General features: G+C 36.1%; 1 protein-coding gene across 2 annotated transcripts in view; it reads right to left on the reverse strand.

Annotated features, from left to right (window-relative positions):
• The window catches only part of CLINT1 (clathrin interactor 1), a 59050-nt gene that overhangs the window by 28605 nt on the left and 6896 nt on the right, over nucleotides 1-23549 (reverse strand). For both annotated transcript variants that reach the window (XM_007535600.3, XM_007535601.3), the window contains exons 2-3: nucleotides 1115-1219; nucleotides 387-483 (exon numbers count right to left, since the gene is read on the reverse strand). In XM_007535600.3, coding sequence (XP_007535662.2) covers nucleotides 387-483; nucleotides 1115-1219 — 202 coding nt within the window. The remainder of the gene's footprint in view (nucleotides 1-386; nucleotides 484-1114; nucleotides 1220-23549) is intronic.

Here is a 23549-nt window from a genome sequence, read left to right on the forward strand (position 1 = left end):
CTTTATCTAGTGCACTACCTCTTGAGATGTAGTAAGTACATTTTTATGTATAAATGATAATCCCTATTATACTGTGACTATTATCTTAGTTGTCCATATATTAAACATACACACATTTTCCTTCACATATTTTTAGTATGAATAAGCTCTTAACAAAGAAAATATAATCTACATTTAGAAGTACCATTACTATTAATTTTAAGTATTTTACATTAAAAATAATTGTTTATGGTGACTAGAAAAACAGAAAACAGTGAATTTATTTCTTTCACTTGCTATAAAAATACTCTTAATGTCCTTTAACACAACTGACATACATACATCTTAAAATTTCAGGCATTTACTTTTAACATGTCAAATAACAAAAATCAGATTAATGCTCATACCTTATAAACTCTCCTCCAATTTTTTTTGTTGTCTTTTAACATTCGTGACCACAGCATGTTCATAAGTTCTGGAAATTGTTCATACATAAATGTAGCCCTGAAAAAACAAACACTTTCCCTCAAGAGTGTGCAGTATGTTAGAATTGTCAGCAGATGGCAGGCTTGTTCTAAGTTACTATGCTTCCCCAAGCTTAAAAAAAATAAAATAAAATAAAAGCTTAATAAAAATTTAAATATGCTTTCTTAAAAGTTTTTTCCAGTTCTTGTATAATATCTAGCACATTTGCAAATCCTACTAATATGTTTTCATGTTCTTCATTCACTGACAATGGAACAGGTAGACATCAAGAAAAATTCTACAGCTTTATTTCAAGTTGTTTTATATGCATTTGTCAAAAGTCAGCTACATTTAGTCACTAAACTTCACTGGAAAAGAAATTAAGAGAGAGAGACAGAAGCACCGCAGCACTGCTCTACCACCACAATGTTTCTCTGGTGATGTCCCAGATGCTCTCATGTGGAAGCAGGATTTGAACCCAGGGCCTTATGCATGGTCTACTGGGTGAGCTATCTCCCAGCCCATTGTATTTAAATATTTAAGGAGACTGTACCTCTGCATAAAAACCCCATCTGGCAGCTAAACAGTTTGAAACTGAAAGCAGATTTTCACTTTTCTGTGTAAAGATACTTGAATTCTTTCTGCACTGCTGAGTCAAATTATCACTTACTTGGCAATCTCTCCCATGAGTTGCCCAGAAGGTCCCCAAGGATCATCATTCGTTGCTTCTCGAACCTTAGACTCAATTTCTGAATAATTCATAACCACATTGGTGCTGCAGAGAGAAAAAAATGCACGTACATACGCACAAAGATTAGCATCAAAACTGAGAAACACATGAAAACTTAATAATGACACTACTGGGTGTCCTAATGAGATATTTCAACCAGGTGGGAAAGAAAGCATCTCTGTGCACAAGCTACCCCGAGGACACTATGTAACACATCTAAGTCATCTTTAAAGAGATTTGGCTATTCTATTAGCCTTCAAGAATATGGATGAGAGGTTATATTAGAGCTGGCATAAGTCTAGTAAAACATGGCTCTGGGTCAAATTAAAGAGAGAGAGAGAGAGAGAGAGACCCTGATACAGTTTATTATGAAACTAAGATGTCAGCTTCCTGACCATATCTGGTTTACATGCAGTCTCCAGTGTTTTACTTACAAATTTTATAAATTAACCAGCACAAAAAATGTTACAGCTGAAAAATCAATTAATTTTTTCTTAAAGGATACTCTAAAGGTGTTTAGAACTACCATGAACATTTAACTATAATCCCACAGTATTTTTTCACTATGTATAAATTTTTCTGTACCATTATGTACTCCCTTTATCCCTCATTTTTAATTACTACATAACATTTCATCAGGTTTGGGTGATAATATATTTTACTTACATCTAAGATTTCAGTGGTGGTCAAAAACTCTAGGCGTTAGGAAGAACTGACTCCAGTTACTTTATGATCATTGAAAAAATTCATTATCTTGGTTTCTTATGCTATATTCCTCATTATACCCTACTTTTGATGTATATTTTTGTAGTAATATATAAAAAAGCTATACTTAGGCCAGAGAGATAGCATAGTGGTTATGCAAAAAGATTGTCATGCCTGAGGTACCAAAGATCCCAAGTTCAATTTCCGGAACCACTGTAAGCCAGAAGTGAAAAGTGCTCTGGTTAAAAAAAAAAAAAAGTTGTAACTGGCACTCTGCAGCAAATCTTTTTCTTTGAGATAGTTGAGTGCCAGTTACAACACATTTCTTTATCTCTTAAGGGAGAGGCTAATAAACAGTTTTGGGGTCAACTATCAACAGAGCTCACTCTATATATAAATATGACTTGCCAAGGCAGATTAAATCTAGTTTCTAGATTTACACTCAGAATACTATTCTATCCTAAGTACAAAAAAAAAAAAGAAATTCTATTGCTTTTCTTCAAAACGTGGAGGAAGTTGCCTCCAAAAGAATGCAACTAGTTTGGGAGTCGGGCTGTAGTGCAGCGGGTTAAGCGCAGGTGGCGCAAAGCACAAGGACCGGCATAAGGATCCTGGTTCGAATCCGGCTCCCCACCTGCAGGGGAGTCGCTTCACAGGCGGTGAAGCAGGTCTGCAGGTGTCTATCTTTCTCTCTTCCTCTCTGTCTTCCCCTCCTCTCTCCATTTCTCTCTGTCCTATCCAACAACGACAACAACAATAATAACTACAACAATAAAAAAACAAGGGCAACAAAAGGGAATAAATAAAATAAATAAATAAATTAAAAAAAAAGAATGCAACTAGTTTAAGAAAACACATTATCTTCCTGGGACTAAAATAAATCCATAATCCCCCCCCACCACATCCTTCAAAATTTAAGATTATTAATGAATATATTGTCATTAAAACACAGTACCGGTTCTACTGACAACAGTTTTTTGTCTAAGTAATGACATTTCCCCCCTATTTTTGTCAACAATGGAACAAAAAGAAAATCAAAGCAGCCAATGACAGATATGCAATTTAAGATGCCTCAAAATGATGGATTTCAGAATGGTTTTGTTTATCCTAGTGGCTGAAGAGTGAGAGACTTAGGCACTTAAAAGTGTCAAAATGCAGCTGTGGGAATGAACAATAGCAATTAGGATTATAATTCACCAAGCATTTCATTACCAAGAATGCTCCTGAAATCTGTTGATATTGTTTAATTTGCTGGAGAACAAGATGAAAGGAGTTAATCACTAGACCATGTACATATTTTTACTAGAGCCTTTAAGAATGCTGTTGTTTTTAGAACACTACTTTCCTTGTTCAAGTTAAAAAAGCCCATGGGTCAAGTGAGAATGGTTCTGTTTCTGTAACCCTTCACAAGTTTCTTAGTTGAAGGTCTGTATGTTTGAGTGCTGTGTGTTTAAAGGGAGAGGTTGGGCAGAGAGCCAGCAATTTAAAAATCTTGTTATTTCTTTGGCTGATAAACAATGGGAACTATATAAAAAATGACAACTACCAATTACAGACTCATGAGTTAGTTATAGAGAATATTCACAAAAAGATATGGCAACCAGAACAACAAAACAACAAAGTCAGAGCTCCTTCATGTGATAGAGAATTGGGCTCTATTTTAAAACTGTTGCTTTCAGAAACTGGAAAGAACTCAAAATGAAATCTAATTGCAAAAGAATTCCAAAACAAAGTATTTTTAAGTTGCACTTAATTCAGAAACAAATGTAAACTAAAACAAAACAGCATTGTATAGTTTGGCCTTATTCCAGGTCATTTAAAAATAGCTATTTCTAAAAAGGTAGAAATGGCATTTTGATTTTTCCTTTCCCATGTTTTCTACTGCCCTCAATCCACACCCTACCCATAATTCCAGTGACCTTTTTAGAAAAGGAAAATGACTTCCTTCTTCTCTCCCAAAAGAAGTGAAAAATTATATCCAGATGTGAAAGGAAAAAACAGTTTAATTCCTCAAACTTCCTATGATTGACACAAAATGTTTCAAGAGTGCACACTTCAGCCACTAGAGGGTGCTCTCTTACCAGTTTTCTTTTTAAAATAAATTAGGTTTGATATAGGTTCTGCAAACAAAAATTAGAAAATTACCAGGGACTAACCAAAGAGCGAAGAATATGAGAAGCTTCTCACATTTTGAAGTGCTTCTACTGAACCACTTACTTTTTTTTTTTTTTTACAAGGCTAAACCTCAAAATTAAAATCACTGTTAATGTCCATGAAACTGTAGCACAGTGCTTGCTTTATTTATTTTTTAAATGTATTTTTTAAATACATTTTTACCATTGCTCCTAATAATACCCTTCTACTAGGCAGGCCAGGACTCTGGATTACCAACACTACTCATTCAACTACTGGATCATTTTTTTAAAAAAGTTTTATTTATTTATTTATATACTGGATAGAGAGAAATTAAGAAGGATGGGGAAGATAGCAAGGAAAAGAGACAGAGAGACACCTGCAACCCTGCTTCATTCATTCATAAGGTTTTCCTCCTACAGGTAGGGACCAAGGACTTGAACCTGGATCCTTGCAAACTGTAGCATGTGCGCTTAACCAGTTGGGCCACCACCTGCCCCCATTCAACTGGATCTTTAAAGTCAGCTGCTAAAAAGTACCATCTATCTTCAAGTTCCACACTTGCAGAATTCACACTATTGCTGTGTGAATGCAGCCAACGTGCAGTTAGTCAGAGGTTGATTATTCTTTGTAAATTATTAATGTTCACTTAGTCCCATTTATTCCTTACGTCCTGCTTATTTTCATCACTTGCTACTAGTAACTATCAAGTCATTTTAGTTAACAATTTGGGTGGAGAACTTAAAGCAAGAAGGGTTGAAGGTAAAAGTTAAAATCTGGGTTTATTTACAGAGAGTCGATGCTTCTTATATACACTAAGAATAATCAGTAAAATGACAGAAAATTTGTATACAAATCCTTTAAAACAAAACTATGTATCAAGAGAAAAGACAAATACAGGTATATGACCAGTTTTTTTTTAACTGTTAACAAAGGAATAAGGAAACAAAAGCAAACTGACATATTTTCCTAACTTTCCCTTTAAAATTTACTTCTTTAGAAAATGGAATCATAAGGGTCGATATTTTTAATATAGTTCCTTCTTTTTGTTTTAAACTTACTTTGAAATTTTTATTGTAGGTCAGAAAAATATTTAGCAGTATTTTCTTTTAATCTTTGAAATCTGTGTCCTGTCCTATGTATACATACAACTACACTTAACATAGAGAAACAAAAACAGACAGCAAGAGACAAACTCAATGTTCTAAGTTTTTAAAGTGACTTTTTTCCCTCTATGTTTTCCTGCATTTATCAATATTTCTTCATGAACGTTATATTGTAACCAAAGGAAAACTATCAAATTCCATTAAATATATAACAGGTACTAAATCACATCTTTACTACTTATTGGCAAAAAAGCGGCCTAGTAGACCACATAAGTGTTATTTATACTTTCAATGTCTCCTTCTGTCAGGCTAATAAGTAAAAAACATATATTGAAACTAGAACTGGAATTGGCATATCACAGGTCCAAGAAGGATGACAGAGGACCTAGTGGGGGTTGGGGAAACTGGGGAATGTTATGCATGTACAAACTATTGTATTTACTGTTGAATGTAAAACATTAATTCCCCAATAAAGAAATAAAAAAAGAAACTAGAATATGCTTATCAAGTGCCATGTATGTTCCACAGGGAACAATATAAGTGCATATTATTATTATGATTTTTAATCAGGAGGTGCCTTTCAATTTGTAAGATAAACACTTTATAGTTTTGAGATTAATCAAAGTATATTGCATGCTAGCATGTGACCAAGCTGAAGCCTAGCCCCCACTGCATTGGGAAAAGCTTATAAATATTTGAAAAATGTCAGTCTGTATGAAATAAAAAACAAACAAAAATGTTACGTGTTGAAGTCTTGTTTACATAATCAAATTTACTGTTAACAACCAAGAAACTTAGTACTTCTAAATTCAGCAAATACATAACTTTATTGTCAGCGGGAATATGAGACTGTACTAAACTGTGAGAAGGTGGAAAAAACTTATTTATCTAGGTGGCTAGACATTTTCTATTCATCAAAAAGTATTTTCTAGATGTGAAAATAAAGCACAGTAATATAAGAAAATGTCTTAACACAAGCAGCGTTGCTAATACAAATGTTGGCTGGAGAAAGAGTTCACACTGTTAGGGCATGTGTCTGCCATGCTTATGGCCCAGGCCTGAGTGGCAGCACCACATGGGAATATCAAGGCACCAGGGACAGCCCAGTGCTGTAGTATCTCTCACACACAAGTCTATAAATAGAAGTCAGCCAAAACTGCATAGGTGCAAGGTCCCACCCCGCTCCATAAACAAACAAATAATCCAAATGTTATATTTGATTAAGTAGTCCTAGTTATAAAACAGCTATGGCAGTGCTGTCTTCTTCATATCATAAGGAAACTAACAAGACACTGGAAAATACAGAAAAAGTATATATCAATCAGACCTAAGTCTGGCTGCCATCTGTACCAATAAGCCCTATTGGACAGGAGGGAAAAAAAAAAAAAAGAGGTGGAGATGCAGGTAGGAGATATTTAATAGCAATTAAGTAAATGCACAATCATATAACTAGCAAATGATATTATATCTCTCCACATATGCTAAATTTTCCAATTGCCAAATTCGTTGTCCATAGTGCCACAATGACTGAAATTAAAGAATTAATAATATCTAAATGAATAAAGCCTACTATTTAGTATAAAAAATGTTATTGCAAACTGAAAATGCTAAAAGAACTAAAACATTTCCTTTAGTAAATATTAAATATAAGATACCCAACCGAAAAGGAGAAAAAAAAATGTCTTCCCCCTATTAAACTTACTCTTAGAAACAAGGTAGAATATACACCAATTTAGATAGGAATAAATTCACAGTGAGTATCTATAATCTGAAGCTGGAATTCCAGTTTTTCACAGTAACAAAACTTTAGAAAAAAGTAAGCTGGTGATTTAAACAACACAGACCCCATTTCAACCCAGTTACATCACCTATTTATACAGAGGAATAGGAAGAAACCATTCTCAACAGTATTTTCTTATGTGATTGATATTTTTAACAGATTCCATCCAGACTCAACAGTGTCGTTAAGACAGCATACTGTCAAACTTGTGTTCTAAATATACGTGCAGCGTCTATTTTCTATCCTTGAATCATCATTTTCTTAGTTTCTTCTGCATTTCACTACTAGTATGAGGTTGACTTTGAGTGATTTTTCTCAATAGAATAAAGTTGTACAACAGCCTCAGAGCTGGAGCACCACAAAACTAATTTGTGAAGCATAGACCAGAGACTATCGCAGTTTAAGTAATGAGCTGTTCTACACGTGCAAGTCAGATCTACATCACAACAAAATTATACATTATTTCCTGCTAATATGTCTTCCAGATCTGTTTTTAAAAGTCAGTTGAATTGGAAACAGGAAAATAACTAGCTGCATTTCAGAAAGTAGTTGTATAGTAAGAAATGCAATGAAAAAAAAAGAAAACACTAGTAGCTGACATTTTACCAATTTATAACCGTTTCTTTTCTAATCTCTAAAAAACACCCATTACAGATTATCTAATGATATCCAAATGAAATCTTTATCTAATTATTTCAAGCATGAAAACCAATATTCCAAATCTACACAACTTCATTTTGTACATTAAAAGAATACTTGACCAATTGCTTTTGGAAGAATTTACCTAACATTCCAGGAATATGTCCAATGTCAATTTAGTATTAGTTTGCATGGCACAAAAATAACCACACTCCCATCTAAAATTTCTAACATTCCTAACAACTGATACATTCCATCTTTTAACTTTAAAGTAGTCCTAAAATGTAACTGGAAGTAATAAATCTTATAAACCCCCCCCAAAAAAAAACAAGACTATATTGTGTAAGCATCACAAATCATTATTTTATGGTCTGTGAATCATTAAAGGTCAGTAAAGATTAAATATAATGAATAATTATTAAAGAAGCCCACATTTCAATTTCAAATTACAAACTACGTACAAGACTAGCATATACATACAGACTGATCACGGAAAAGATTAAAACTTACAGAAGCATGGCTAAAACATCTCATTTTTATATATCTTATGTACCTATAGTCCAACATAAAGCCTTTTGAAAAACACAGGAAAGCACATTTAATTATATTAATGTCTCAGAAAAAATACAGGAATTGATCAAAACAAAGAATATGTAATCACAGGAGTAGGATTTCTGTCCTTCAAATACTGTCAATTAATACTCCCCCCCCCAAAAGGTACAGACTTCTTGATCAGATCAAGAGTGACAAACCGGCAGCTTTTCAAGGAAACAGTTTAGAAATTTATTTAACAGATGTGCAATGAAAACTACATGAATAAGCCAAGAAAAACATTCTGATATCCACAACTAAATTAGGACCTCTGGGAGGAAGAAACTATAAAACTATTTCCTTTTCCTTAAAATTTCAGGGGTTAGCAATACCAAATAAAATAACCCATTTAATTGTACCCTATTTTCAGAGAGTAAAATGGGTCTTTACTCTAGAACTGATCCAAAACAAAGCCACATACACATACTTAAATTACCGGGGTGGGCAGGGAAAATAATGTAATGGTTATGCAAAAAGCCTTTCATTACTAAGGCTCCAAAGTTCCAGGTTTAATTCCCCATACCACCACATGCCAGAGCTGACTGAGCAGTGCTCTGATCTTACTCTGTATTTCTCATGAAAATAAAACAAATATATATATATATATATATATATATATTTTTTTTTAATAAAAAAATTAGGGCCTAAATCTCATCTCTCTCCCCTGGGCAAATCCTCCACTCTGTGTCTATTCCCTCAGCTAAAATGCAGTTCCTTTGATTATAAGGGTTAAATGAAATGATAGATATAAAGCATTTAGTGTATTTTTCCTATTATTGTTAGTTTGAAGGTGGGCTCTTTAGGACTGGCATAGTACCACCTACTCCTATCATTCATAGAACTACACAGTCACAGTAACTAGTAACCTATCTGATTCACAGACATTAAAGATTCCAAGGACAAAACTGTATAGCAAGATAAAAAGGATTCTAACAACTGGTCAAAGAGGGGCCCGGTGGCACACCTGGCCTGGTTGAGAGCATATGTTACAATGTACAAGGACCTGGGTTCAAGCTCCAGGTCCCCACCTACAAGAAAGCTTTGCAAATGGTGAAACAGTGTTGCAGGTGGCTGTCTCTCTCCCTATCATCCCCTTGCCTCTCGATTTCTGGCTGTCTCTATCCAAAAATAAAGGTAATTAAAAAAAATATGATCTTAAAAAAAAAAAAGAACTGGTCAAAGAGCTAGGAATAAGTACTAGAGATCAAATCTCTATTAATACAAGTCCCAGCACAGAACAATTTTGTGCTTAATATTTTGAAGTTTACTCTCATTTACAATCTTGTTGGACCAACTATGAACAAGGATTTATTTTACCTTAAGTAGTAATCTCAGCAATTAGTAACCAGACACCATCTGACAAAATAAATGTCCTTCATTTTTTCACCTAAATTCAAATCAAAGATGTTTAAGCTATAATATTATCATTCAATTAGAAATCATCTACTGATAGTATGAAGTTTATATTCACCAGTTAGGGATATCAAAAGTGGCACAATTACGAACCTTCAAAAGGTCAAAAACAATGATTTTATAATTTGCTTATGAGGCATCTGGTTAAACCAATGGTTTTAAGAGGGCCACGGACCCTGATTCTATACGTATTTCCTCTGCAAGAACATAAATCACTTTATTAGAAACATTTTCCTAACAACATCCACGGGTCTTGATGGCACATATGGAAGCTCTTCTACAGTTGTCTTTAGCATAGGTCTTTGTTATCATGACCTGGGCAGAGAGGTCAACTTTTTATTGTGTAAATAGAAATTTAAGCAAAACACCCCCTGCTCCCCATATTGTTCTCATGTCTTTTGTGAGTGGGTGTTCTTTTTTTCTTCCTTTCTGGTTTTTGTGGATGAGCAATGCATTTATATGGCTGATACTTGTTAGTGTTCAGACAGTATTGTGTTGTGGTGTGAGTGCTCTTTCTGTAACCATGAAAGGAAAAGAATTTTGTAGGGTGGCTGCCTCTGCCTGTTCTACTGCTACATTATTCCAAGTACCATTGCTGCCGCATTTTGGAAGCTACTTTCCATCTTCTGGCCTCCCTAAACCACACAACGTTATTCCTTTTGCCTGCCAGAGAAACCCCCCTCCCAGTCTTACTGATGCTCTGGAAAATAACAGTCCCCTAGCCACATGGTACTATCAGTCAGTGTCAGGACAACTTTTTTTCCCCTCCCTTTTTTTACTTGTACCTTTTCAGTTAAAAAAAAAAAAACCTAAACTGCTCTGTAATTAATTCCTTTAAAGTTCTCATTTTCAATTTGAGTTTTAGTTTCTTATTTCTCATTTAATGACCCTTTGCCAAACATTTAGTGTTTAGTGTTAAAAAAGCTATGGGATACATCAAAGGGTATAGGAGAGCAAAGATCTATCACCCCCTCAAGAAATGTCTTCGGCAAAAGGTTGGTTTTAGAGGCACAGCCCTGGGGCCTCTGAGAAAGGATTCTCTTAGGGAGGGTTACTTTTGTGCTATCTTGTGCTTGTGCTTTCCCCTATTTTTTTATAACCTAATTCCTCCCACTTCATACTGCACTACACTTTAAATTTTCCAAGTCTTAATGTACATGTCATTTTCCTAGAACAGGCTCTCCTACCCACCCTATTTTAAACAGTCCTATTTGCCATGTCATTCAACCCCTTTTCTTAATAATACTTATAGAAAATAAAACTGTGTACTTTTTTTTTTAATTTATTCCTCCCAATTCAACATGTGTTTACAATTGCACTTTAAGTATCTAACAGTTCCAGGTGATTACAACACCTCATCCTCCCTAAAATATGGACTTTTGACATAAGTATACCTATAATTTTTCTTTTTTTAACCAGAGCACTGCTCTGGTGGGGCGGGGAGTTGAACCTGGGACTTTAGAGCCTCAGCCATAAGTCTCTTTGCATAACCATTATGCTATCTACCCACCCCCTATTTTAAGTTTTCTTTATCAGAGATCATATAACCATTAAGCTATACTTGAATTCATTGATAGAAAGATGTTTACTACCGTACTTGAGATTTCTCAAGCTCTTTGAGGAATTACTTTCATTTTAAACTAATGTAGAAGTAGTAAGGTTGCTCATATGGGAGGAAACCTGCTTTGCCATGAGCATAACCCAGGTTCAAGACTGGTCTGAGGAAGCTTGGGTGCTGTGATGTCTTTCCCTCTCTCTCTGTTTCAATTTCTCTATCTATCTGAAAATGTTGGCCCAAAGCAGTGAAGCCCCAGGGATAGCAACAACAACTAAATCAAAATAAAATTACTTAAACTGATTTTTTTCTGAACATATTTTTAGATAAAATTTTAATGAAATAATAATTTACTTTTCAGTTGCTATAAAAATGCCTCTTTGAACATATGGTCAGTTTCTGCCAATTTGACTATTTTTAGATTTCATATAAGATAAAGTTTCACATGAGAAAAGGAGAGAAACCAGACACCACTCTGGCATATGCGACATTAGGGTTTAAACCTGGAGATTCAGGCATAGAGGCCCTGTGTTCTGCAAGCTTGAGCTATTGCCCTAGCTGCCAGCTTTCTTCAATTTAAATCAAAATAATTTCTTATTACCAATCAATTATGTAATTGGTATGGGGGCAAGCTAGCCATAAGCTTTTGATATATATCCTAAGATTATCCACAATTAATCCTCAATACTTCTACAAATGTTGAAAGCAGGTAATTTAAAAATTCTAATTAGAATACTGCTACTATAATTAAATGTTTCTCAAATTACTTAATTGGCTGCCAGTATAAACAATTCAAAAGTCAACCAGGAGTTGTAATACGGAAGCTGAGTGTGAATTATAGGTAGAGGGTTAACAAGAAATATCATTAGCAAAGCTACTTTCTATGGGAGCACTTTATTACTACAATCAGAATAATCATCTGCAACATACTTATTTGCATATGTTTTAATTTTCATCTTTTCATACTTACTTAAATTACAGAAAGTAAAATAGTTGTTAAAAGGAAAGCAGAGAATAAAGATGTCGCACCTCTCACAAATCTTATTCTACTAAGAATTGAAAATAGATATAACCTAAAGATTCTAATTATCCAAAAGAAAGGAAAACACCACCACACACTATCTGTACTCTACAGATGATCCTACATACTAAGCAGTTCTAGCAATGTCTTCATTGCAATAAACTATATAGAACCCACCATGTAATCTCTACTTTAAAATTCTACTTCATGGATGACCAGCAAGATTGTTCACCTAGGAAGGCACTTATCTTGACAAGTGCACAGCCAGGTTCAAGCCTCGCCTCAAGGTGGTGCCAGGACAATACACTGGGCCACATACATAGAAAGGGATGAGTGAGCTGTCTCTACAGTTCCCTAAATAAATAAATCTTTAGGGAAAAAAAAAAATCTCATAAATCTGGATAGCGGTCATGTAGGTGTTCTTTTTACTATTCTTAAAATTCTAATTTCAAAATACAGTTACTTAAAAGTCTGCATTAACTTTGTAAATGTACTAAATGCCATTAATTATTTTAAATTGGCTAATTATGTTACATCTTAAGAAAAAAAACTGATGTGTCTCACTAATACATGACTTGGAGCAAAGGCAAACCATGTAAAGAAATAGCTGGTGTAATTCCTTTTATAGAAATTGAGTTGTCATTTACTTGATTCTACAGTTTGAAGAACATTTACTTCAGTGTGGATTAGGCAATAATTAGCTCTCAAGTGTAATCATTCTTCCATTAAAGCATCAGAGTTAAACTGCAAAGTGAATGCTAAGCTTTTAGATACAGAGTACATAGGCTTCACGTATAATAAAACAAAGTTCATCAGAGAAACACACTATGGTACTTAGGCCAATCTAATATGTATTTATTTTGCCCACCAGGCTTATCACTGGGGCTCAGTGCCTGTAAGGACTCCACTGTTCTCAGAGATCACTTATTTTTCTTTTTTGATAGAATGTGAGAGTCAGGTAGAGACAGGAAGAGAGTGAAAGAAAGAGACACCTGCAACCTTGCCTCATCACTCATGAAGCTTTCCCCCGCAGGTAGGGGCTGAGGATTTGAATCTGGGTCTTTGTGCATGGTAATGTGTGCTCTACTTGGTTTACCACCAACAAGCTCCACCTGATACTTAAATTATACTAAAAGAAACTATTAGTAGAGGCTGGGTAGTAGCACAGCAGGTTAAGCACACATGGTGCCAAGGGCAAGGACTGGTTCAAGGATCCTGGTTCGACCCCCCCCCCTCACCTGTGAGGGGGTGCCTCACAAGTGGTGAAGCAGGTCTGCAGATGTCTATCACTCTCTCCCCGTTCTGTCTTTCCCTCCTCTCTCTATTTTGCTCTGTCCTGTCCAACAATAGCAAAGACTAAAAAAAAAAAAAAAAAAAAAAAGGGAAAAAACTATTAGTAAATAGATCATGAGTGGGGGTAGATAGCATAATGGTTATTATACAAAGAGACTCTCATGTCTGAGGTTCAAAATTCCACACCACCATAAGGCAGAGCTTATCAGTGCTCTGGTTTAAAAACAAATGGTAGCATGTGTAAATAGTCTTAGGTATGTATAAGAGTAAAAAATTTTACAAGTCATTACACTCAACTAGTAAATAGGCCAAATACACTCCTGATGAAACTTAAGTAACGTTCTATGACTTGTTCTGATTATAAAGCTTTCATGTAACCTATTACCATATTAATGATAAAAGTTCATAAATTCTAAAGTGTTATATTTAGATATAATGGTAATTTTATTATTTTTATTTTTAATGGTAATTTTATATTTATGACTCCAAATAACTAGTACATCCATTCCCACTTTTTAGAAAAACTTTATTCAAATATTTAACATAAGACATTTACCTAAAAGTTATTTTATAAATAACCAGTCATTGCAAATCCAACCCTTTTAAAAAATATATTTATTCCCTTTTGTCGTCCTTGTTTTATTGTTGTAGTTATTCTTGTTGTCGTTGTTGGATAGGACAGAGAGAAATGGAGCGAGGAAGGGAAGACAGAGAGGGAGAGAGAAAGGTAGACACCTGCAGATCTGCTTCACCACTTGTGAAGAGACTCCCCTGCAGGTGGGGAGAAGGGGGCTAGAACCGAGATCCTTACGGTCCTTGCGCTTTGCCCCACATGCGCTTAACCGGATGTCCTACAGCCCGACTCCCGCAAATCCAACTCTTATCCTGTGGAATACACATTATCAGAAAACAAGATCAAGTGCAAGTTCTAATAAATTTTAAAAGCCTAAGTTTCAAACTCAAATTTTTTTTTTTAATATTTATTTTATTTATTTATTCCCTTTTGTTGCCCTTGTTGTTTTATTGTTGTAGTTATTATTGTTGTTGACGTTGTTGGATAGGACAGAGAGAAATGGAGAGAGGAGGGGAAGACAGAGAGAAGGAGAGAAAGAGAGACACCTGCAGACCTGCTTCACCGCCTGTGAAGCGACTCCCCTGCAGGTGGGGAGCCGGGGTTCGAACCGGGATCCTTATGCTGGTCCTTGTGCTTTGCGCCACCTGCGCTTAACCCGCTGCGCTACAGCCCGACTCCCTCAAACTCAAATTTACGTGCAAGTTTAACTGTGAAACAACCTTAATACTAGCATTTAGTTATGGTTTCCTACACAGGTCTTTTTTTTTTTTGCATCCAGGGTTATTGCTGGGGCTGGGTGCCAATGGCACTTTAAATCCACTGCTCCTGGAGGTCCCCCCCCCCCCCATTTTATTGGATAGGACAGAGAGAAATTGACAAGTGGGGAAGACAGAAAGGGGGAAAGATAAGACACCTGCAGACCTTTATTGCTTGTGAAGCGACCCCCGCCCCCCTGCAGGAGGAAAGCTGGGGGCTGGAACTGGGATCATTGCACGTGCTTAGCTCAGTGCACTACCGCCTGCCCCCCCCCCACAAGTCTTCTTTATAGCTAACTGATGAAGCAAACAAAACAAAAGTCAAGGACAGTGTGATGTTTCTCTTGCCAAGACCTATATGTCAAACTGCTTTCATAAGCCTATTAAATATCCATGTTTTTTTTTTCTCCAAGGTTTTTCAAAATGACTTGAACAGCATAAATTCTGTTTAGCAAAATAGATCTGAACCCTAGTTTTTACAGGTATGATGAAAGTCACTAATAGTAAAAGTTTTATTGCTAAGGGGTTTGAAAGTTCTAAAAATTCTGCTAAGTTTAAAATTTCTATATAGAACTATTCAAAGAATTAAGTCTTTGTTCATCCCCCCCCCCTTTTTTTTTTTGCCTCCAGGGTTATCACTGGGGCTCAGCGCCTGCACTATGAATCCACCGCTCCTGAAAGCCATTTTTCCCATTTTGTTGCCCTTGCTGTTATTGCTGCCATTGCTGTTGTTGTTGGATAGGACAGAGAGAAATAGAGAGAGGAGGGGAAGGCAGAGGGGAAAGACAGACAACTGCAGACCTGCTTCACCACCTGTGAAGCGACTCCCACCCCCCGCAGGTGGGGAGCCCATGGCTGGAACCAGGATCCTTGTGCAGATGCTTGCTCTTTGTGCCATGTGCGTTTTGCACCATGTGTGCTTAACCTGCTGCACTACCGCAGGGCCCCCTGTTCATCTCTTTTAATGTGGAGGGTATACAGCTTATTAAAAGCTATCTTCACGGGGCAGGGCTGTAAGGCAGTGGGTTAAGCACACATGGCGCAAAGCACAAGGACCAGCCTAAGAGATCCTGGCTTGAGTCCCTAGCTCTTCATCTGCACAGGAGTCACTTCGCAAGCAGTGAAGCAGGTCTGCAGGTGTCTTTCTCTTCCCCTGTCTTCCCCTCCTCTCTTGATTTCTCTCTGTCCTATCCAACAACGGTAGCAATAACAAGGGTAAGAAAATTGGAAAAATGGCCTCCCGGAACAGTGGGTTCCCAGTGCAGGTACCAAGCCCTATCAATAACTTTCGAGGCAAAAAAAAAAAAAGGGCAAAACTAAATAAAACAGTAATTTATTGACAACACAGCGGCAATTTTTTTCACAGTAACTCACTGAATTCTCCAGATAGTCCTGGAAGGTGGACCTTGTCTGTATTTTCTGTAGCAGAAGAGAACAGTTTCTTGGCTTTTGATGTCTCTCCTTTAAGTAGTCTTCCCACTCCCTCATTTAATAATAAACTGAGACCCAAAGAAATCTATTCAACTTGAGCATACACATATACTAATTATCTTTTTAAACATGTGGTATACTATTTTTAAAAAATTTACTAGTGGTTTAATAATGGTTTACAAGATTATAAAATTATAGGGATACATCTCCACATCAAAACCACCACTCAAATTTGTGGCACACTATGTAATTATCCTATTAAAATAGCTTTGTTAAATGTATTATCAGACTCCTTCAGGAAAAAAAAAAATCAAAAGTGCTGAAATGAGTAACAAAACAAACAAGAATGTACAACCCTTCTAACAGAACAGATATCCTGCACTAAAACAAGAGATTACATCTTTGAGATACAAGCATTGTCACTGTACAGTTTGACTGTTACAGGTTTTCTTTCACTTCTGTCTAAGTTGAGACACACTGCCAAACACCAAAAGAAAGTATACATCTAAATAAAATCAACAGAGTGATAGCAGAGCGACACATCCTTCACCCCATAAGTAGTCTGTTAAACATATCTATGTGAACTTATTTTTAATACAACTTCCCCATTTTTCATCAAATGTATTCACAAAATTAGACTCAACTTTGTTGACATGAAGGAATTAAATTAAATCTTTAATTTTCTCTCAAAAAATTTTTTAAGATTATTTATTTATTTATTTATTAGAAAGATAGGAGAAGCCCCCACACCTATGGACATCTCATCTTTGACAAAGGGGCCCAGACTATTAAGTGGGGAAAGCAGAGTCTCTTCAATAAATGGTGTTGGAAACAATGGGTTGAAACATGCAGAAGAATGAAACTGAATCACTGTATTTCACCAAATACAAAAGTAAATTCCAAGTGGATCAAGGACTTGGATGTTAGACCACAAACTATCAGATACTTAGAGGAAAATATTGGCAGAACTCTTTTCCGCATACATTTTAAAGACATCTTCAATGAAACGAATCCAGTTATAAAGAAGACTAAGGCAAGTATAATCCTATGGGACTACATCAAATTAAAAAGCTTCTTCACAGCAAAAGAAACCACTACCCAAACCAAGAGACCCCTCATAGAATGGGAGAAGATCTTTACATGCCATACATCAGACAAGAGTTTAATAACCAACATATATAAAGAGCTTGCCAGACTCAACAACAAGACAACAAATAACCCCATCCAAAAATGGGGGGAGGACATGGACACAATATTCACTACAGAAGAGATCCTAAAGGCTGAGAAACACATGAAAAAATGCTCCAAGTCTCTGATTGTCAGAGAAATGCAAATAAAGACAACAACAAGATACCACTTCACTCCTATGAGAATGTCATACATCAGAAAAGGTAACAGCAGCAAATGCTGGAGAGGGTGTGGGGTCAAAGGAACCCTCCCACACTGCTGGTGGGAATGTAAATTGGTCCAACCTCTGTGGAGAACAGTCTGGAGAACTCTCAGAAGGCTAGAAATGGACCTACCCTATGACCCTGCAATTCCTCTCCTAGGGATATATCCTAAGGAACCCAACACATCCATCCAAAAAGATCTGTGTACACATATGTTCTTGGCAGCACAATTTGTAATAGCCAAAACCTGGAAGCAACCCAGGTGTCCAACAACAGATGAGTGGCTGAGCAAGTTGTGGTATATATACACAATGGAATACTACTCAGCTGTAAAAAATGGTGACTTTACCGTTTTCAGCTGATCTTGGATGGAGCTTGAAGAAGTCATGTTAAGTGAAATAAGTCAGAAACAGAAGGATGAATATGGGATGATTTCACTCTCAAGCAGAAGTTGAAAAACAAGATCAGAAAAGAAAACACAAGTAGAACCTGAAATGGAATTGGCGTATCACACCAAAGTAAAAGACTCTGGGGTGGGTGGGTGGAAAGAATACAGGTCCAAGAAGGATGACAGAGGACCTAGTGGGGATTGTATTGTTATATGGGAAACTGGGGAATGTTATGCATGTACAAACTATTGTATTTACTGTTGAATGTAAAACATTAATTACCCAATAAAGAAATTAAAAAAAAAAAGGAGGAAAGAACCAGACACTACTCTGGTACATGTGATACCAGGGATCGAACTCAGGATCTCATGCCCGAAAGTCTAATGCTTTATTCACTGTGCCACCTGCTGGACCACAAAATACAAGTATCTTTATGTTTGTATTCCTTAATTTGAACTATTCAATATTTGATTGGGATAGAAGGGAGAAGAATTCCTGGGACAGAAGAGCTTCTCAGACAGTATTTACTAATTCATTCTATGTTTAGAACAATTGACGGCAGGCTCTACCACTTAGGCTATATCATTTCTGATTTTTCTTTTTTCCCCTTTATTGGGGGATTCATGTTTTACATTCAACAGTAAATACAATAGTTTGTACATACATAACATGTCTCAGTTTTCCACATAACAATACAACCCCTACTAGGTCCTCCGTTATCCTTTTCCAGGACCTGTACTCCCCACCTCATCAACCCTAGAGTATTTTACTTTGGTGTAATACACCAACTCCAGTCCAGGTCTAATTTTTCACTCCATGATCAGATACTTTATTTGGCCTCACCTTTGTGAATCTTTTGCTTAGCTTTAATTATTTTCCCCATACTATAAATTGCTAATTGATATCATATTGTACTTTCATTCTATGTCTTTTTTATGTTTTTCTTGTACATTTGCTTGACAGCATCATAATCTGCCAATACAGCCACAAAATCAGTCTCCCATTTTATTGTACTCTATGGGGGCTCATGGTAGGTATTTAATATGCACCAACTGAAGAATCTTATGTGGTGTAGGCAAAACTAGTAACTATATAGCAACACATTTTTAGCTACTGAATAATATTCAAATATTTACAACCTATACCAAAATATGCTACTTGGATAGGTACCTAGTAGGTTGAGAAAAAAAATCATTCAGAGCTGGGTGGGAGTGCAGCGGCATAAGGATCTTGGTTTGAGCCCTCTGCCCCCCACCTGCAGGGTGGGCTCACTTCACAAGCGATGAATCAGGTCTGCAGATGTCTATCTTTCTCTCCCCATCTTCCCTCTCTTCTCTCAACTTCTTTTTCTCTGTCCTATTCAACAGTAGCAGCAATGGCAACAAGGGCAACAAAATGGGAAAAATGGCCTCCATGAGCAGTGGATTCTGTAGTGCAAGCACTGAGCCCCAGCAATAACCCTGGAGGCAAAAAAAAAAAAATCATTCCTAAATGATCATATCTGAACATAAATTGGGCAAAGTTGTGCTTAAATCAGATTAATAGGACACAGCACCACAAGCACAGCCAACAGACCACAATATAAGGATCACATAGATCATGTGCCAACTGCTAAAGTTGTGGAAGCTGCTCATAAAGGACTACTAATTGTGAAGCTCACAATATAGTTGATGAATATCAAATTTTTTAGGACTACCAGTGATATATTTTTTTCCTCCAGGCAGTTAGGCCTTGGTGCCTGCACTATGAATACACTGCTCCTAGTGGCCATTGTCCCCCCACTCCCCTTTTTTTCTTCTTTACTTGATAGGACAGAGAGAAATTGAGAGGGGAGTGGGAGACAGAAGGAGAGAGAAGAGAAACACTTATAAAGCATCTTCCTCTGTAGGTGGGGAGCTGGGACTTGAACCAGGCTCCTTGCACTCGGTAGTGTGTGGACTAAGCTAGGTAACCACCATCTGGTCCTTAGAAGTGATTTTTTTTTAACCTACAGAAATCCTGTTTGCTTCCTTTTCATTTTTCTTTACAGACATTATTCTGAGTATTCCAAAGAAGCACTTACCTTTGGTGACAGGCATGCACAGAGGAAACATATACACTCTCACTTAATGTGGCTCAGAAGTTATAAGCATTATATGTGCTGAAAACAAATCATCTAGTTTAAAATCTAGATTCTGAATTCTAGATGATAGCTCGCCTGGAATAGTATACCCTACCACGTATGAGGAAGGACCTGGAATCAAGTCCTTGGCTAGCACATGGAAAGGACATGTATAAAGGATTCATGAGCAGTAGAGAGGTGATGTAGTATCTCTTCTTCTGTCTCCCTCTCTCTGTAATGAGAAAGAGTACACTGGAAGTGGTAGAACTATGCAAGTGTGAAGCTCCAGCAAAAACACCTGGAAGGGGATGGGGAGAGGTGTCGGGCTGCACGCACAATTACTCAACAGAGAGGCATTTAAACTATTTTCTAGATACATTACTTTGGGGAAAGTTCCTGATCTTTGCTGTAATCAGCTTCACCACCAAGAAACTAAGGTTGATGACAACATTGATATATGGCAAATAGTAACTACTAGCTCTTATATTAGAAAAAAATAATCTGGTTTTAAAATAATTGACTCAAAAATTTCATTGGTAATACATATCAACATACAAGTAACATAAATAACATATACTCAAAAATATTTTGAGTACCCACTATACTCCACATACTGTTTTGGAATTAGTGGTAGAGTAGTAACTAAAAGCCCCTGACTTCAAAGAGCTTAATCCCAGAGAAAGCAATGGAACACATGTAAACAAAGCAAGCAGAGGGGCAAGAGTGATTAGGAAATGTGTGCCAGTTTCTATAGGAGACTAGAGGGGGCAGTTAGAGAGCCTGACCATGGAGTGGCTGGTAAGCAGGAAAAGAAACCTCTAGAGGGTTCTGAGCAGATGTGCCAATATTTTGAAAGTACCACTCTAGTTGCTGTGCAGAGCAAGTTTTCAGGTTAAAAATTTTATTTGATTTCATAAGAACTGAACACCTTTCAACTACCTATTCCATACCAAATTTTAACTATAAGCCAAATGTAGCAAATTAAAGACATTAATTATGGTGATTTAACTGTAAATAGCTTCAATCACACAACTTTAAGTCACTAGCATTGAGTCACTAGCATGACAACCAAAGACTAAATAAGTAGGCCAAACTTTGTATGTTTTCTAGCATCTTCCTTTAATGATTTGCTAAAAATGCATGAAAACAAATGGCAAGAAAAACAAACTCAATTTTATTTTTACTTTATTTACTTATTGGAGAGAGACAGAAAAATCAAGAGGAAATGGGAAGGTAGAGGGAAAGGGAAAGAGACAACACGCACATTACAAAGCAAGCACACTATCCAGATAAGCTATTTTGCCAGCCTACCATAGCTTTAAATTGGTTCCAACATGAAACTCCATTATGTAATTTTACCTATACTTAAATTTCAGGCTAGCGGTAGGTAAATTCTGATAAATCAAAGTAAATTTCTTATAAATTTGTTATGAAATGAGTAATTGCAACGTCCTTCTGCAAAATCTTCTTGTATAGACTGCTCATCTACTGCCAGAGACCACAAATTTGGTATCATGTCTTAGGGGGGTTGTTTTCTTTTTTAGATTTACTTATTCATTACATATGAGAAAGGTGTTTCACATGAGACAGAAAGTGAGAGATAATCCAGAGCACCTTTACGATACATGTGGCATGAGGGACCAAACAGAGAACCTCAGGCATGCTAGTCCAATGCTCGATCAGTTGAGCTAGTTTTTATTTGTGAGGATTTTCATGAATTGTGTGGTCTGCTTAAGGATAAATTGTTGATTACAATTAAAAATTAAATACTTTTATATGTTAGAAGAAATACTCTATATTAGAAATATTTTTATCTCTTAAGAAAATAAAAAAAAAAAAAAAAGGAATCAGCAGATGGAAATTGCAATGTGTCTTTCCAAAGACATCCTTCAACATGTCTTTCAAAAGAGTTATTTTGTAATATGCTTTACAATACTTACATAAAAGCATCATGACTTGCTAAACAACATAAGGTACATAATAGATATGTTTACATTTTTTCCTTTAGGTAGGCTAGTATGTCCTTTTAAAAGAATACCTATAAAATAATCATTCAAGGATTAAGACCTGTTCTTGCATATTTATAAACAATCAACATTTTTTTTCTTTTCTTTTTTTTTTTGCCTCGAGGGTTACTGCTGGGGCTCGGTGCCTGCACTGCTCCTGGAGGCCATTTTTTTCCTTTTGTTGCCCTTGTTGTCTATCGTTCTTGTTGTTAACATTTTTGTTGTCGTTGTTGGATAGGACAGAGAGAAATTGAGAGAGGAGGGGAAGAGAGAGGGGGAGAGAAAGATAGACATCTGCAGACCTGCTTCACCACCTGTGAAGTGACTCCCCTGCAGGTGGGGAGCCAGGGCTCAAACTGGAGTCCTTACGCTGGTCCTTGCGCTTTGCAACACAGGCACTTAACCCGCTGCACTACTGCCCAGACCCCTTTCTTTAGTCTTCTAACACTCTTAATACTTTGCTTTGTCTATATATACTATATAATTTATATAAAATAAATTATATACTATAAGTTATTTTGTGCATTAAAATAATAATAGGTGATTTAAGGGTTTATATCAAGTACTACATTGCTTCATTATGTATTTAGTAATTATATAATTTATGTACAATAAATAGTACTATTCTTTATTTTTAAGTACTACTTTATAGACAGAAATTTTGAGATACAGGGAAAATATTAAGATCATTGTTTCATGGTAGTGAACTTAGGATTTCAATTAAATTCAAATGTCTGAACCACAAATGGTGAGAGAGAAATTGGGTGGCCAATTACTATTAAAACATATATCAGACAGCTGCTATGATAGTTCACCTGGAAAGTTGCCTGCTTTGCCATGTGCATGATCCAGGTTCAAGTCTCTGGTTAACTATATGGGAGTATGACACAATGAGGGGGGGGGGTGTTCAGTGCTCTGTCTCTCTTCTCTCTGGATCTAAAAAGTAAGTCTTAAGCAGTGAAGCCTCATATCTCTCCATATATAAATGTAGATGAACAACACATGAGTAGCACATAATTAGGTTAAGCAAGAAAACTCATGAGGTGACACTCCCTCCCGAAGTAAATGTGTTAAGTAATGCCAGCTGAGACTAAAAGAAGACAATGCTTTGTACTTAATGCCCATCATAAATGCTTTATACTTGTTTTTGTTTATGAAGTGGTCTTATTCTTTAAATATGGGAATATAGATGAAGCAAGATTAGCCAATTTATTCAATATAGGTCATGTCTATACAGAAATTCATTACTACAGTGCCTGTATTTGGGTATATCTGAAATTCTGCACAATAAAAGCTAAACAATATAAATTTAAATGTGCAAGATAAAAATAATAGTTTCAAGATTCAAAGTTTTAAGCTGCTTATATGCTTTTTTAAAAAGTTTTTTAATATTTATTTGTTTTCCCTTTTTTGCCCTTGGTTTTTTGTTGTTGTTGTAGTTATTGTTGTTACTGATGTCGCCGTTGTTGGATAGGACAGAGAAATGGAAAGA

Source organism: Erinaceus europaeus, chromosome 9 (assembly GCF_950295315.1).
Source record: "Erinaceus europaeus chromosome 9, mEriEur2.1, whole genome shotgun sequence".
Lineage (NCBI taxonomy): Eukaryota > Metazoa > Chordata > Mammalia > Eulipotyphla > Erinaceidae > Erinaceus > Erinaceus europaeus.